This window comes from Anguilla anguilla, chromosome 16, assembly GCF_013347855.1.
Source record: "Anguilla anguilla isolate fAngAng1 chromosome 16, fAngAng1.pri, whole genome shotgun sequence".
Lineage (NCBI taxonomy): Eukaryota > Metazoa > Chordata > Actinopteri > Anguilliformes > Anguillidae > Anguilla > Anguilla anguilla.
This window is the reverse complement of record NC_049216.1, coordinates 18,312,674-18,324,826: the sequence shown is the minus strand read 5'-3', so window position 1 is coordinate 18,324,826 and position 12,153 is coordinate 18,312,674. Positions and strand designations below refer to the sequence as shown.

The 12,153-nt window shown below is 45.3% G+C and overlaps 1 protein-coding gene across 5 annotated transcripts; it reads right to left on the bottom strand.

The window, feature by feature from the left end:
• Positions 1-383: 383 nt before the first annotated feature.
• Positions 384-11,491, bottom strand: kif23 (kinesin family member 23). Of its 5 annotated transcripts, none has more exons than XM_035396794.1 (23): positions 11,376-11,491; positions 10,818-10,884; positions 10,403-10,531; positions 10,192-10,297; positions 9,910-10,046; positions 9,706-9,818; positions 9,342-9,512; positions 8,242-8,354; positions 8,002-8,123; positions 7,463-7,565; positions 7,306-7,385; positions 7,074-7,193; positions 6,287-6,446; positions 5,992-6,153; positions 5,673-5,839; positions 5,411-5,584; positions 4,894-5,085; positions 4,413-4,637; positions 3,057-3,290; positions 2,702-2,790; positions 2,373-2,433; positions 1,659-1,720; positions 384-1,294 (listed from the first exon to the last, which is right to left on the bottom strand). In XM_035396794.1, exons 1-23 carry the CDS (start codon positions 11,387-11,389, stop codon positions 1,270-1,272), a joined length of 2,826 nt encoding a protein of 941 aa, XP_035252685.1. In that variant the 5' UTR covers positions 11,390-11,491; the 3' UTR covers positions 384-1,269. The 5 variants fall into 5 exon arrangements, with proteins under 5 accessions (XP_035252685.1, XP_035252686.1, XP_035252687.1 ...); XM_035396795.1 differs by having other exon boundaries at positions 2,373-2,430; XM_035396796.1 differs by lacking the exon at positions 4,413-4,637.
• Between the last annotated feature and the right edge of the window lie 662 nt (positions 11,492-12,153).

Here is a 12,153-nt window from a genome sequence, read left to right as displayed (position 1 = left end):
CTGTTAGCACAGCAAACGCGCGCTTGACGGAGTCTTAAAGAAATCCTTTCAGCACAAACAGAGCCCGTCTTCTGGAGCTGAATAAACAAGGGGACGTAAAAAATGAACGAACCTGACCACGCGGTCCACAAATGGCCCCGTTTAGGAGGGCCCTCCCTGACAGCGGGGCGGGTGCAGCACAGAGAGGCCCGGTCCCCCGTTCACAAGTGCGGTTCCCTGAACGGGAGACCGTACCAATGCTTCCTCCTGCATGCCATGTTTAGCTACAGGCACTAGCCAATGCATAACGAAACATACTGCTTACTCTTAGGTTCATTTCTACTTGGCAAACCCAATCACTCACACCCCCCCCCCCCAATTCCCCTCCAAGGAACAACACAGTCTTCTTGAATGATATTTATTCACAGCTGTATATCTTCAGTGGGAATAATGCAGAGCAGAAGTCTAAGAACTAAGTATCACCATATACAAGCGGATACAAAACTGTAATAAAAGTGCACAAAATGTTAAGCTGCTGCACTTTACAACCTTTGGGGAAGAACAGAGAATCTGTGGCATAAGTTAAGAAGAAATCAGAGGACAAATCAACAGAACATTGGGTGGAACTACTTCCTGAGATTAACTAAGGTGCAAGTAACACCTAGTCACCGGGTTTGGTAGGATGACCCAAAGATACATACATCATTGCAGGGCCCAGTGACAGTGTTCATGCTCACTACACCCTTCTGCTGTGGTTTATTTCCACATCTGTCGGCTTTTTATCGTTTAAAAAAATAAAATCAGGCTCCATTTAGACACAACACTTAAATAGTCATAAATACTGAGGATTTCCAGGGAACGGTATTTAGTGTCCTTTAAATCCTAACAAATGCCTTGATTGTCTAAGAAGCCCATGTATAGACAACAGAAAAGTGGAAATTGGCTTAATTTTATCGGGACTACAGATTGGTATATTAAAAAGCTATATAGGCAGCAGCTAGATTACAAAGTAGTCAACCGACAGTCACTCCTTTTTTTGTAGAATAAAGACAGATTGGCATACAACTGTCTTTTTTATGTCAATGTAACAAATATAGAGGCCCACAGAAAACCTATTATCAATTAATACAATATAATATATAAAAGATGAAGTTTGAAGCTCAAGGTGAAGGAGAGTAGTGTGGGGGGAAAAATCATTTTACGCTATTGCACAAAAGCGAAGTGTACGCTCAACAGCAAAGTGCACACCCAATAGGCTCACGCTGCTCTGCGTCCATCGCGGCAGCACAGCTACTGATCGGAGGGCTTTCTGCGTCTGTGAGGCAAGAAAAGACGAACCATTACTCCATTTTTACTTCTAATTTCAGCTTAATATTTGGCGTTGGTTCAACTGAACACAGGTTTGGGTGGGCTGGCTTTCGCTTTCGATGAGCATCGTAAATTGCTGCATCAGAAAACTTAGCTAACATCACAAAACAAATACATTTTAGTATGCATGTAAAGGGCTCGTCTTTTTGAGTAGAGTCAAGCTGTGACCTGGGGCCTAGCTTAACAATTCATAGCCTGAGCCATAATCATCATTTAGTTTGATCATTAGGGACCGGGACACGGTGCGTTCAAAGCAACATTTACACACATCAGTGAGGTGCAGCTTTAAGGAGGACAGAATGAGAGCTTACTTCTGATAGCCAGGCTGCTGGTACGCTGGTCCTGCAGGCCTCATCTGGATGGCCACAGAGCACTAGAAACGCACAGCAGCGTTAGGAGGCAAACAGCCTGAACTTATGCTGAGATCAGGCGCCACCAAACTTCCTGCTTTAACCATACTGCACTAATACCTGGCTGACATTTTCTAAATGTCCATCACAGACCTTTTAAGGAGGTCAAGTAAGGGCGAGGATGCGAACATTTTGGAGCGCAGATCAATAACAGATATTTTCTCGGCCGTACTGGCCGATGCCAGCCAAGCACCTTACTGTTCTACATCAGAGCAGAAACAAGCTGCAGCCAAGTTTCCACATTCATAGGATAGCAGACATCTTATGAAAGGGAAAAAACAGTTGTGTCTATAAATAATTCATTTGAAATTGTTTACTTTATTATTAAGCAGAGACCATAAGTCTAGAGCTAACATTTGAATAACTTTGCTTGTGTCGACAGTTGGTAAAAATTCTAAATTTGAATGGAGTTCACATGACTAAGATTAGGTTAGTTTTTAAATGGCACTTCGATTTTAACTTACAGCTTTAGCAGGATATTATGCAATTTTATTTTATTTTTTTAAAGAAGAAAAACAAGATATTTCAGCTGCTTAAAAAAAAGCAAAGATGAACTTCACCAGAGTGAAGAATTTGGATTGTACAGTGAGGAGCAAAAGCAAATAAGACACTTACTCTGGTCTCCACGTTTCCCTCCTGCTGCGAAGGGCTGCTTTCAGATGACCTCCTCTTTCTACTTCATGGGATCAAAAAATAAAAAAATTAAGAACAATGAACAAACATTTCCACCAAAAACAGATAATTCAATTTTCCACAGAAGCATGAGGATTTGTTCCTTATATAACTGATTTGGGTCCATCCTCCACGTCAGGTTACACGTCATTTTAGTTTAGGAACTTTAACTTTGTACATCTGTGCATGCCACTGTTGGAACCACCTCTGACAGGAGTGCACAGCAGTGGTGGCAGCCAATCACAGCGCAGCAGCAGCTGGCGGAGACTGACCTGGGGGCCGTGGGGCACTGCTGCCTCAGCGTTTCAATATCGGTGAACTCCACCGCCTGGCCTCCGCTCCGCGTTTTGAACACTTCGCCCTGGAAGAATGAGAACGCTTCACATCAAACATTTACTCACTTTACCCCACAAGCAGCACAAAACAACCCAGATCAAACCAGCATCTCTCACAAAACGCCTCGCAGCTCACAATTTCAAATGCTGACACAAAAGGTTTTCTACATCGTGGGGGGGGGAAAAAAGCCAAGAGTTTTGAAAGTGGTTTTTTTTTGGTTGTTTTTTTTTATTTTTATTTTTACCTTGAAGAGTTTTGAAAGTGTTTTTTGTTGTTTTGTTGTTTTTTTACCTTGAAGAGTTTTGTCTGAACCTCCCCGTCGGACGCCACCTCCTGGTGAGTCAGCACGTACTTGTCGCATTTGGACAGCACGTTCTCGTTGGGCACGGACACCGTAATGGCATTGGGAATGTGAGGCTGCATGACCGTGTCTAACTCCAGACCGTTCGCCGGTTTGTGAGCTACCCATTTCTCCCCACCCGCCGAGCGCGAGCGTCTGTGCAGCTGCCGAACCGGCAGCCCGGTCTGCTCAATTAAACAGTAAAGCAAACAAAAAAACAAACACAAACAAAATGCATGGAATTATCAAGGGCCCCAGAAAACCACCCCAGCTAGCACTACAAATGCATGCTTCTTATCATAACCAAGCTAATTAAAATGGGGAATGCACAAAATGATTGAAGTTTAAATTAAGTTTGCTGAACTGGTTTTATAAAAAATAAAAAATCCAGAGCATTAATGAAATGACCATCAGCCCCTCACTGCCTTTAAAGCTCTAAAAGCTGGATGTTAACAGGAGTCTTAAAGCTTCTCAGAATTTCAAGGGCTGGTAGTCAGACATTGCAGCATACACAAAAAAAGACACAAAGATCAGAGATTTCAGGTTTTTTCCAATAAAAATTCATTCATTGCCAACATTCACATGAAATAGACGCCAAATCCAAAGCTGATTTGGAGAGGTTTGAGAGGTCAAGGACATGGTGTAGAACAGCATGAGCATTGATCTTTAAAAGCCATGCGGATTATCACGCTTCAAAACAAACAGGATTACTTGATCAGGGTTATTTTAACATGCAGAAGCAAAGTAAGTGGACAAAAAAAATATAGAAAACAAGACAAGCTCATGCAAACAAATGATTGTCATACTTTACTTCACATTTCAGTTTAACTCATTTTCACGGGTAAACAATTTCACGGAGTACCGCCGGGGCTCGATAAGAAACCTTTATCTGGTGAAGCTGAATGACACAGAACGGACTGACAAGACTAGAACACCATTCAAAGTAAAACGAGTATAAAGACATCAAAACTTGAATTGCGAAGACAAAACATCTTAATATGAACAATTTTCTCATAGCATAAAAAAAACTTATTCTCAATTTAAGTGCTGTGGGGTCAAACAGGGGGGAAAAAAAAAAAAAAAAAAAGAAAAAACTTCAAACCGTCCGACTTCAAGGAATAAAGCTTAACTAATGTGCAGGTAGAAATTTAAAAGGTTTTTTACACGCAAAAAAAAAAAAAAAAAAAAAAAACATAAAAAGGTGCCGTTGGCCACTTTTAAGCACATCCAAACTGCGTTTTAAAAAAGTTTAAAAGTTGGCTCAGCTACCTATGCTGCACCTACAGCGGAGTACGCCAAACACTGACCCTTTCACCAAACTGCAGGTCCGTATCACAGGGCTGAACAGGGACATGGTGCTCCCCAGTCCAGGACCTGTCTCTGCTCCTCTCTCTGCTCGGCTCACAGACCCTGCCCTCGCACGCTGCGGCCCACTGTCTAGCCTGTCTGCGGTCTCTCTGCTCCCACTCCGAAATACTGGAGGCTACGGACGGGGCGCCCTGCCTGACTGGGGGGCGGCAACACGCAGGGGCCTGCAGACAACGCCCGAGTTAGTGCATGCACCAGCGCAGACAGACGGACAGATGGACCCAGGAAGACATCCATGCACCACCGTTTGTTAACAGAGTACACAATTAATGAACACAAGCATTATGAGGAGCACCCGATGCCCGCTCTCTGTATTAGGACCTCATGAATGAAAATGAAACGGCCATGCAGACGGACGGCTGCGGGCGGCGGGTTCGAACGCACGGGGGCGTTCTAGAAGAGCACGTCGGCGTAACCTACGGGCACGGGAGAGGGCGAGGCCGATCTCTTCAGGGGCCCCCGGTCCTTCTGCCGGGACGGGCGCTGGGGCTTCTCCTGGTCGGGCCAGTCGCTCTTGGTCTCCGTGACGATGGCCGTCAGCTGTTTGAGCTTCTCGTCCTTCACCCACAGCCTGTTCTGCATCTCCAGCTGCTTGGCGTTCACCCGCCGTTCCTGCGCGCAGCGGGGGGGGGGGGGGGGGGGGGGGGGGAGAAGCAGAGGCCCCGTTAGCAGAAAACACCTCCTTAGAGCCGCGCGTCAAAAACTCACAACCTACTGAGTAGAGACATGCATGCATACCGGTGTTCATTCTTTCACTCAGTTATAAACTCCATAATCACACTAAACACTGTTACATAAGGTCTTACACTGGTCACTGCAGACACAGCTATGACATAATGGTTCCATGTGTGAAGACGTGTAGCTACCCAAAGGCCTGGGTCTACAGTAATGCACTGGCGTGTGAATGGCCGTGTTTAGGTGCAGACGGGGCACTCACGCATTCTTTCTCCCACTTGTGCTTGGTGTCGGAGACCACGCCCTGCAGCCGCGCCTCCATGCGCCTCTTATCGGACATCTCCCTCTGCAGCTTCATGTCCCGGCTCTCCAGCTCCTGCTGCAGCGTGCGCTTGTCCTCCTCGTAGATGTTGGTGGTTTTCTGCAGGATGTCGATCTGCACACAGCCGCGGTGGTTAAGGGGGGCGGGGCGGGCATACGGAAGCAGGAGGGCGACGGGGGAGGGGGGAGGCGGAGGGGATCACCTTGTACTCCAGCATTTTGACCTTCTTCTCCAGACGATCCACCTCAGCTTTCTGGGAGGAGATGACGCTGTCCTTCTGTCCCAGCTTCCCTCTCTGCTCTTGGATGAAATTCTCCTTGGAGACGAGGCTGCCGTCAAAATCCTTCAGCATCGATTTCAGCATGTTGGCTGTGTAAGTGAAAAAGTAAATAACTATTATATTTAGAAAATGAATATCTCGCAATCAAAATGAAAGGCAGTGAGGGGGGGGGGGGGGGGGGGGGGAAGTGCCACACAGCACACATTCAGTTTCGCATGAACAGACGAGGCCCTTCTCTTACCGGCTTTGTTGTACTCCTCCACCATCATTTTGCGGATGCTGTACCTCTTCTCCAGCACCTGGATGAGGCGGGGCAGGGTGTGGTCGTCTGTGGGGTCGGTGATCTCGCAGGGGGGCAGCGGGGGGAAGCTGTGCATGAGCTGAGTGAGGACTGAGGGGTGTTCTGTGGGACAGAGAGCACAGTCTCATGGTCAAACTAGACAGTGCACTGTCAAATTCATGTAAACACTTTTCTTGGGGGGGAGACAGCACAGGCGTGCAGAGCAGCAGCAGAAATAAGGGCGTGCCGTGTCTACCTCCGTTCACAGGGCCGCCCCGCTCCTGCAGCTGCCGGGTCAGCTCCTCCTTGAAGGCCTGGTTGCGGTGCCGGCGGCCCGCAGTGAAGCCGCATATGGGCCGGTCCTCCGGCCGCGCCACCTCCACCTCCTGGGTCATCTCTGCAAAGCGCATCACCAGCTGTGCAGGACACACCGCCGCGAGATCAGAGCACGCACAGGCACCGGCACACACACCGTCTCACGTTCAGAACACACAGGCACCGGCACACACACAGACACCGGCACGCACACAGGCACCGGCACAGGGGCTGTCAAGGTCAGCCGCGCCAAGAAACCCGGCACTTCAAAAGCACCACCGCCGAAAAGCTTTCATTTAACAACTTCCACGCACTTGATTTGGAGTGTTACGATTCTGAGAGCTTTCAAGGATTTAAAGAGTGTGGGAGCTCTCAAAACATAGCCACGGTTTTGAAGAGAATAAAAACTGAGGAACAATCTCTGATTACACACACATTAAGGAGATTTGCTAAGGGTACTCCTGCCAATAACAATGCATTTCACGAACCGGGGGGGCGGGGTCTATTTGCCCTTAAGTGGTGAACCCAAAGAACTACATCCCCAATAAATTTTCTGTTCATTTTTAAACAAAAAGCAATACCTAAGCAAATTGTAAGGACAGAACCATACCACAGTAGATAACATTTCAATTTTCTAAAGTGTTTTTTTAGCCAATGAACAAATTAAGCTTCAGGGTTATAACTGAAAACAATAAATACTATTAAAATATGAGTTTCAAACGTCTCACCAAGGTTTCTTCATAATCGTCTGCTTTTGGGTTCACACATACGACCATGCGAACCTTGCCTTCCCCATCAAAATAATTCTTGAACAGATGAGTAATTTTAGAGTCTCTGTATGGAACCATCTGTGGGAATTTGAGAAGGGAAGAAAAAAAGAGATGAGATTTTAAAAATGCACTCCCAGTAAAACCCATTTAAGATTACACTTAGTCTAATATTCATTTTATAGTTGCCAACCTTGTTTGTACCGCACATCTGATTCTCACGAAGGACCTCGATGCATGTGCGCAATGTCATCAGGGATTGATTGATGTTGCCTAGGGTGGAGGGTGACAGAAGTTAATTTCCCAGGCTGCCACGGCTCTGCTAAACAGGAGAGGGAACTGCGGCTCACCTGCTTCTCGGAGGCGACTGCCCTGGGCCTGGGTCCTGCTGGTTCGCTCGCTCCCCGCCAGGTCCACCAGGCACAGCTGACTCACGTTCACCTGGTCCTTATCCTTCAATAAGGCACAGCGCTCGTCACCATTCTGAACAGCAACAGTAACAGGCCTACGTCCTCAGCTGGCACAGCACTGTACTAGCACCGCAGAGGCTGTGGGTACAGTATATGAACACACTGCATGTCGCTATACATAAGCCTGTGCTCTGAAGTGCGCAGACGCGCGCGCGCACACACACACACACGTGAGAGACTAGTGCGCGGAGGGACTGGAACCCTCCCTTCCAGGGCGACTACAGGCAATTTATGCACTGCCCAGCAGAGCTTCCAGCGAGAACTCTGGCACAGACTGTATTCGATACCAAACGGTGAGTCAAACACTCGCAGCTACAGCCAGGGTTGCCAACGGCTATAAAACAGTCCGTTTGCAATAGGACAGCAGATGCAGTCAAAAGGCCGGAGAGCCTCCGCACCACCCTTCACACGACCTTTACCTGAAGGATATTGTCCCCGTCGGCGTCCAGGGGAGCCTGTGCCAGCTTTATGATGAAAACGCTGTGCGAGCGGCTGGACTCGCGGTTCAGCTGGGTGTTGGCAATCCTCCGTTTCTTCTGACCTGGGACATCACCGTTAAAAAAAGGGGTGGGTGAGCTGGCTAATGTTTCAAATGTATGCACATTTCAAGGAATGGTGGCCAGAACTAAGAGCATCTTCATATTAAAACACCAGCTTACCTCGCCAGAAAACCTCAAAGGCCTCTTCTGTTGACTTGACCTCGACCTCTGTGCACCCAGCAACGTACATATTGTGATTCTGGTCCTCACGCAGGATTTTAGACTGCGGTGGTCTGAAAGAACAGTGCGCAGGCATGACAACCAGCTCCAGATTTTTTTAAAGAAATGGCTCACTTTGTGGGGTTTTTATCATTTCCATTTTAGTCTAAGTTTTCAGTTGGCTCACAGTTTGCGTGTGAGGAATGATATTTTACATATTTATGGAATTTTCTGATGAACTGCCAAATTTACAATAGCTGGCATGGGTGTGTGTGGCATAAGAAAAACACTAAAGTAACTCCAAAATAGCCTGTATGGCAATATTCTGCCTCCAGAGGTTGTATAGATTTGTATTACCTAATTGTTCTTCAAAGAATTATTGAAGAACAATTATTGTTTTTGGCTGCAACCATTTCCTATGGTCCATGCAACCTGAGACCAAGGCTCAAAGAAACACAGGCTTGACATAAAAACAGATATTTACATTTGTAATAGAAGAAATACTGTAAAACGAATCTGTTCATATGCACAGCCTTTGAAAACAAAGTTGCTGTATGAGTTAATTTGTAGTTACTTGAAGAGTATTTTCACAAAACCTCAAAATGTCCCATACCAGCCAAAGCAAAGCCAGCTGCTTGCCAAACTTCTGCAAGTATGTAAAATATCCTTTATTGTTCATGAAAACAAATCAGAACCCATCCAATTTTAACAGTTTGAACAGCATGCTACAAAAGAACAGTTGGTTAATTGCGTACATTTGTGAATTCAGCTCAATAGAATTGTTTTGCAAAAGCACCTTGGATACATGTATTAGCATGCAATGACTCATGACACAATGGCACCATGCACAAGGCACAAGACAACAACCTGGGCAGCTACAGCAAAGACCACTGCAGTCCAATGATGTGTTAATTAATTGTAAATGAAAGGATGCTTTCATATTCACACTGGAAAACCTACCTTTTCTAAACTTTAAGAGCACAACATTGCAAACACACACATTTGTCACCCAGAACAGAACTGGGTACTGTAAGCTTCATCCCAGTATAAGCAGGACTTACTTTGGCTTGATGGGGTCAAATGGGACCTCTTCCAGGAGATCATAGATATAGTTATTGTAGATTTCTATGTAAGACACAAAAACACTGTAGCTGCTGTCCTCGTCTACTCCCTCGGCCCTGCAAGCCTCCTGTGGGTTGATCATGTCAGCAAACTCCGGGTCAAGCCTTTGCCTGAAAATGTGTTGGGAATAGATTAAATAAAACATCTTTAAAATAAACCAATTTTTCCCCCCGCATTTGAAACACCCCTTTTCAAATACAGAGGAACAGCTTGCACACACGCATGCACGCTGCTCCGTCGTTTCACTCTGCAATCCCCCAGCGGAAGCACTGCAGTTACAGCACCAGAGGGCAGGACACTAACCTGGAGGAGGGAGTTTTTGGCACAGACTGCTGGCTCTCTCTCTTCTGTCTGTCCAGTAGAGCATCAACCTGATTTTGGACCTCCATGCCATTTTTATCGTCGGGCTTGAACACCTGGATATGCACACGGATAAACCTTAAAGATCATGTGAGGTGGGCTAAGAAACTATGACAAGCTGTAGATGGGGCAGAAGGTTTTTCTTACAAATCTCTTGGCCTGGTAAGGGCCTATGCTGTTAAACAGCATGTCTAGAGAGCGAGGCAGAAGCCCACCCTGCCCTGCAGAGCCCGTCATGGTGAAGGTTTTGCCACTGCCCGTGACGCCATAAGTGAACAGCAAACCTACAACCACAACAAACAAAATCACTTTCCATCACAATAACGGTTTAAAATCAAGGCACTAAAACATATACACATTCATGTTCATAAACTTGTCAATTACAAACGTTCAGCTGTAAAGTTTAGGACGTAATTTAATTGCCTTTACCATTTTTACAGCGAAGGAGGTCATCAACAAGTGGTTTAGCCACATCCTCAAACAACTCGATTTGGGATGTTTTCAGGCCAAACACTTTCTTGAATGTGTACTGAGTCTATGAATGAACAAAGAAAAAAGGCAATATTTCAAATGAAAACGCAAGCTTTCAGTCGTTTCGTACAAGGCTAGCTAGTTTGTTAATCTGCTGACAAACGTCTACCTCTTTAAATTCTCCATTGCGGTTGGCTTTGAGACCATCGGGTGCGTGTAGCTGAATGGTGCTGCTGCTGATAACTTCGATACAGCACTCTCCATCCTCGGTGCTAAGCGGTCGAACACGGCAGTACACCTGTACAGAAACAACCGTGCGTGACATTACAGAACTACACAACCCAGGAGCAAGCAACAACGGCATGTGAACTGAAACGATTTAGCCAGCTAGCCACTAAGTTTCATAATAACAACAACAAAAAAACATGTTGCCGATTACATCGTTCATTTCATGGGTGAGTTAATGGTGCATTTGGCACACATATTTTCAAAGTAAAAAAAATAATAAAAACGCACAACCACGTATCTGGTGACAACATAGGCCTAACTTAACGAGCTACGAATTGTCGTTAGCGTGTACTTACGCCAACAGGGTCTTTTTGATTACTGGACGGTTTCTTCGGGGCAGGTTTTCGTGGATGTTTTGGTCTCCTGTACAATCAATTAGCCCATACATTTTATTTACAACAAAGCAGACTGCTGGTAAGCCAAATATAGATGTAACGTTACCTAACTAGCTACAGTTGGCAGGCAAAGTAGATTGACCTTGTTCTGTGAAACGTTGTTTGTTAGCTAGCTAGTTGCTACCTGGAATGTTTTCTCCAGCTAACAAATGGTAGCTCATAAAATATCTATCCACCGGCTAACATTCCTATTTGGTTGTTTAGTTAACCAACTAATGGTATATGATACTGCGATCATGTTACGTTAACGACGACCACCAACAATTAACACTAACAAGCAAGCTAACTTTGGTGGCTAGAAAAACCTATTGCCTAGCTCAACAGCATAGCGATTACCACAGTACACAAAAAAATAAGTAGCAGCCTACGGGGTGAAAAAAAACTATTTCATATCGTATATATGTATAAATATTCAGTTATCTAACTAACATATTTACAGTATTTTAACATTATACTCACATAGGCCTACTCATTTTCAACTGTTGTGTTGTTTTGCTAACGCAAATCCTATTTCCCCCGGTCTGTTCTGCCTTTTAGTTCAAATCTTCCCTCCGCCTTTAGTATGACTAGTTTTTCAAATCACGCCAATCACCGAGCAGAAAGCTTCTGGTTGATTTACATGTCCCGCCCACATGACGTAGGGACGCTCCGCGCACTTTTCCGTAGAAAGTACGTAGGGAAGAACGGTGTAGGCTACGCTAATTTTAGTCTGATTGTAATTCACCGGGGCATTTAATAGACGTGCTGAAACTTAACTATCTTAACATATGAATATTAAAGTAGATGGGTGCATTTACAATGAATATAAGAGATGATCAGATGAGGATTTGATAACGCATCAGGTGCTTCTTTATTATTGGGTCAAATATGTTGCTTGCGATATTTAACGATTCCACTAGATGACAGTGTTACTCTTAATGTCTGCATTGAAAACAGTGGTTTTCAGCCCGAGGCCAGACCATATTGTAGCCCAAACCAGCAGGATAGGTGTATACCTGCATGAGTACCCACTGCGTAACACTGCCTTGTGGGAAAGTGTCTTTATTACTTTGGTGGTAAATAGGCTTGCTATATATATACTAATCTGATTGGCTGCGGAAGGCAAACATCCGCAAATCCTCTCTTCGTCATATAGATTAACCAATGCTGCCCCAATTTATATTGGAAGGATTCAGTTTCTGTCTTGATGTACAACAGAAACTACCGTGAAACCAATCGTAATAGAGGGAGATTTATT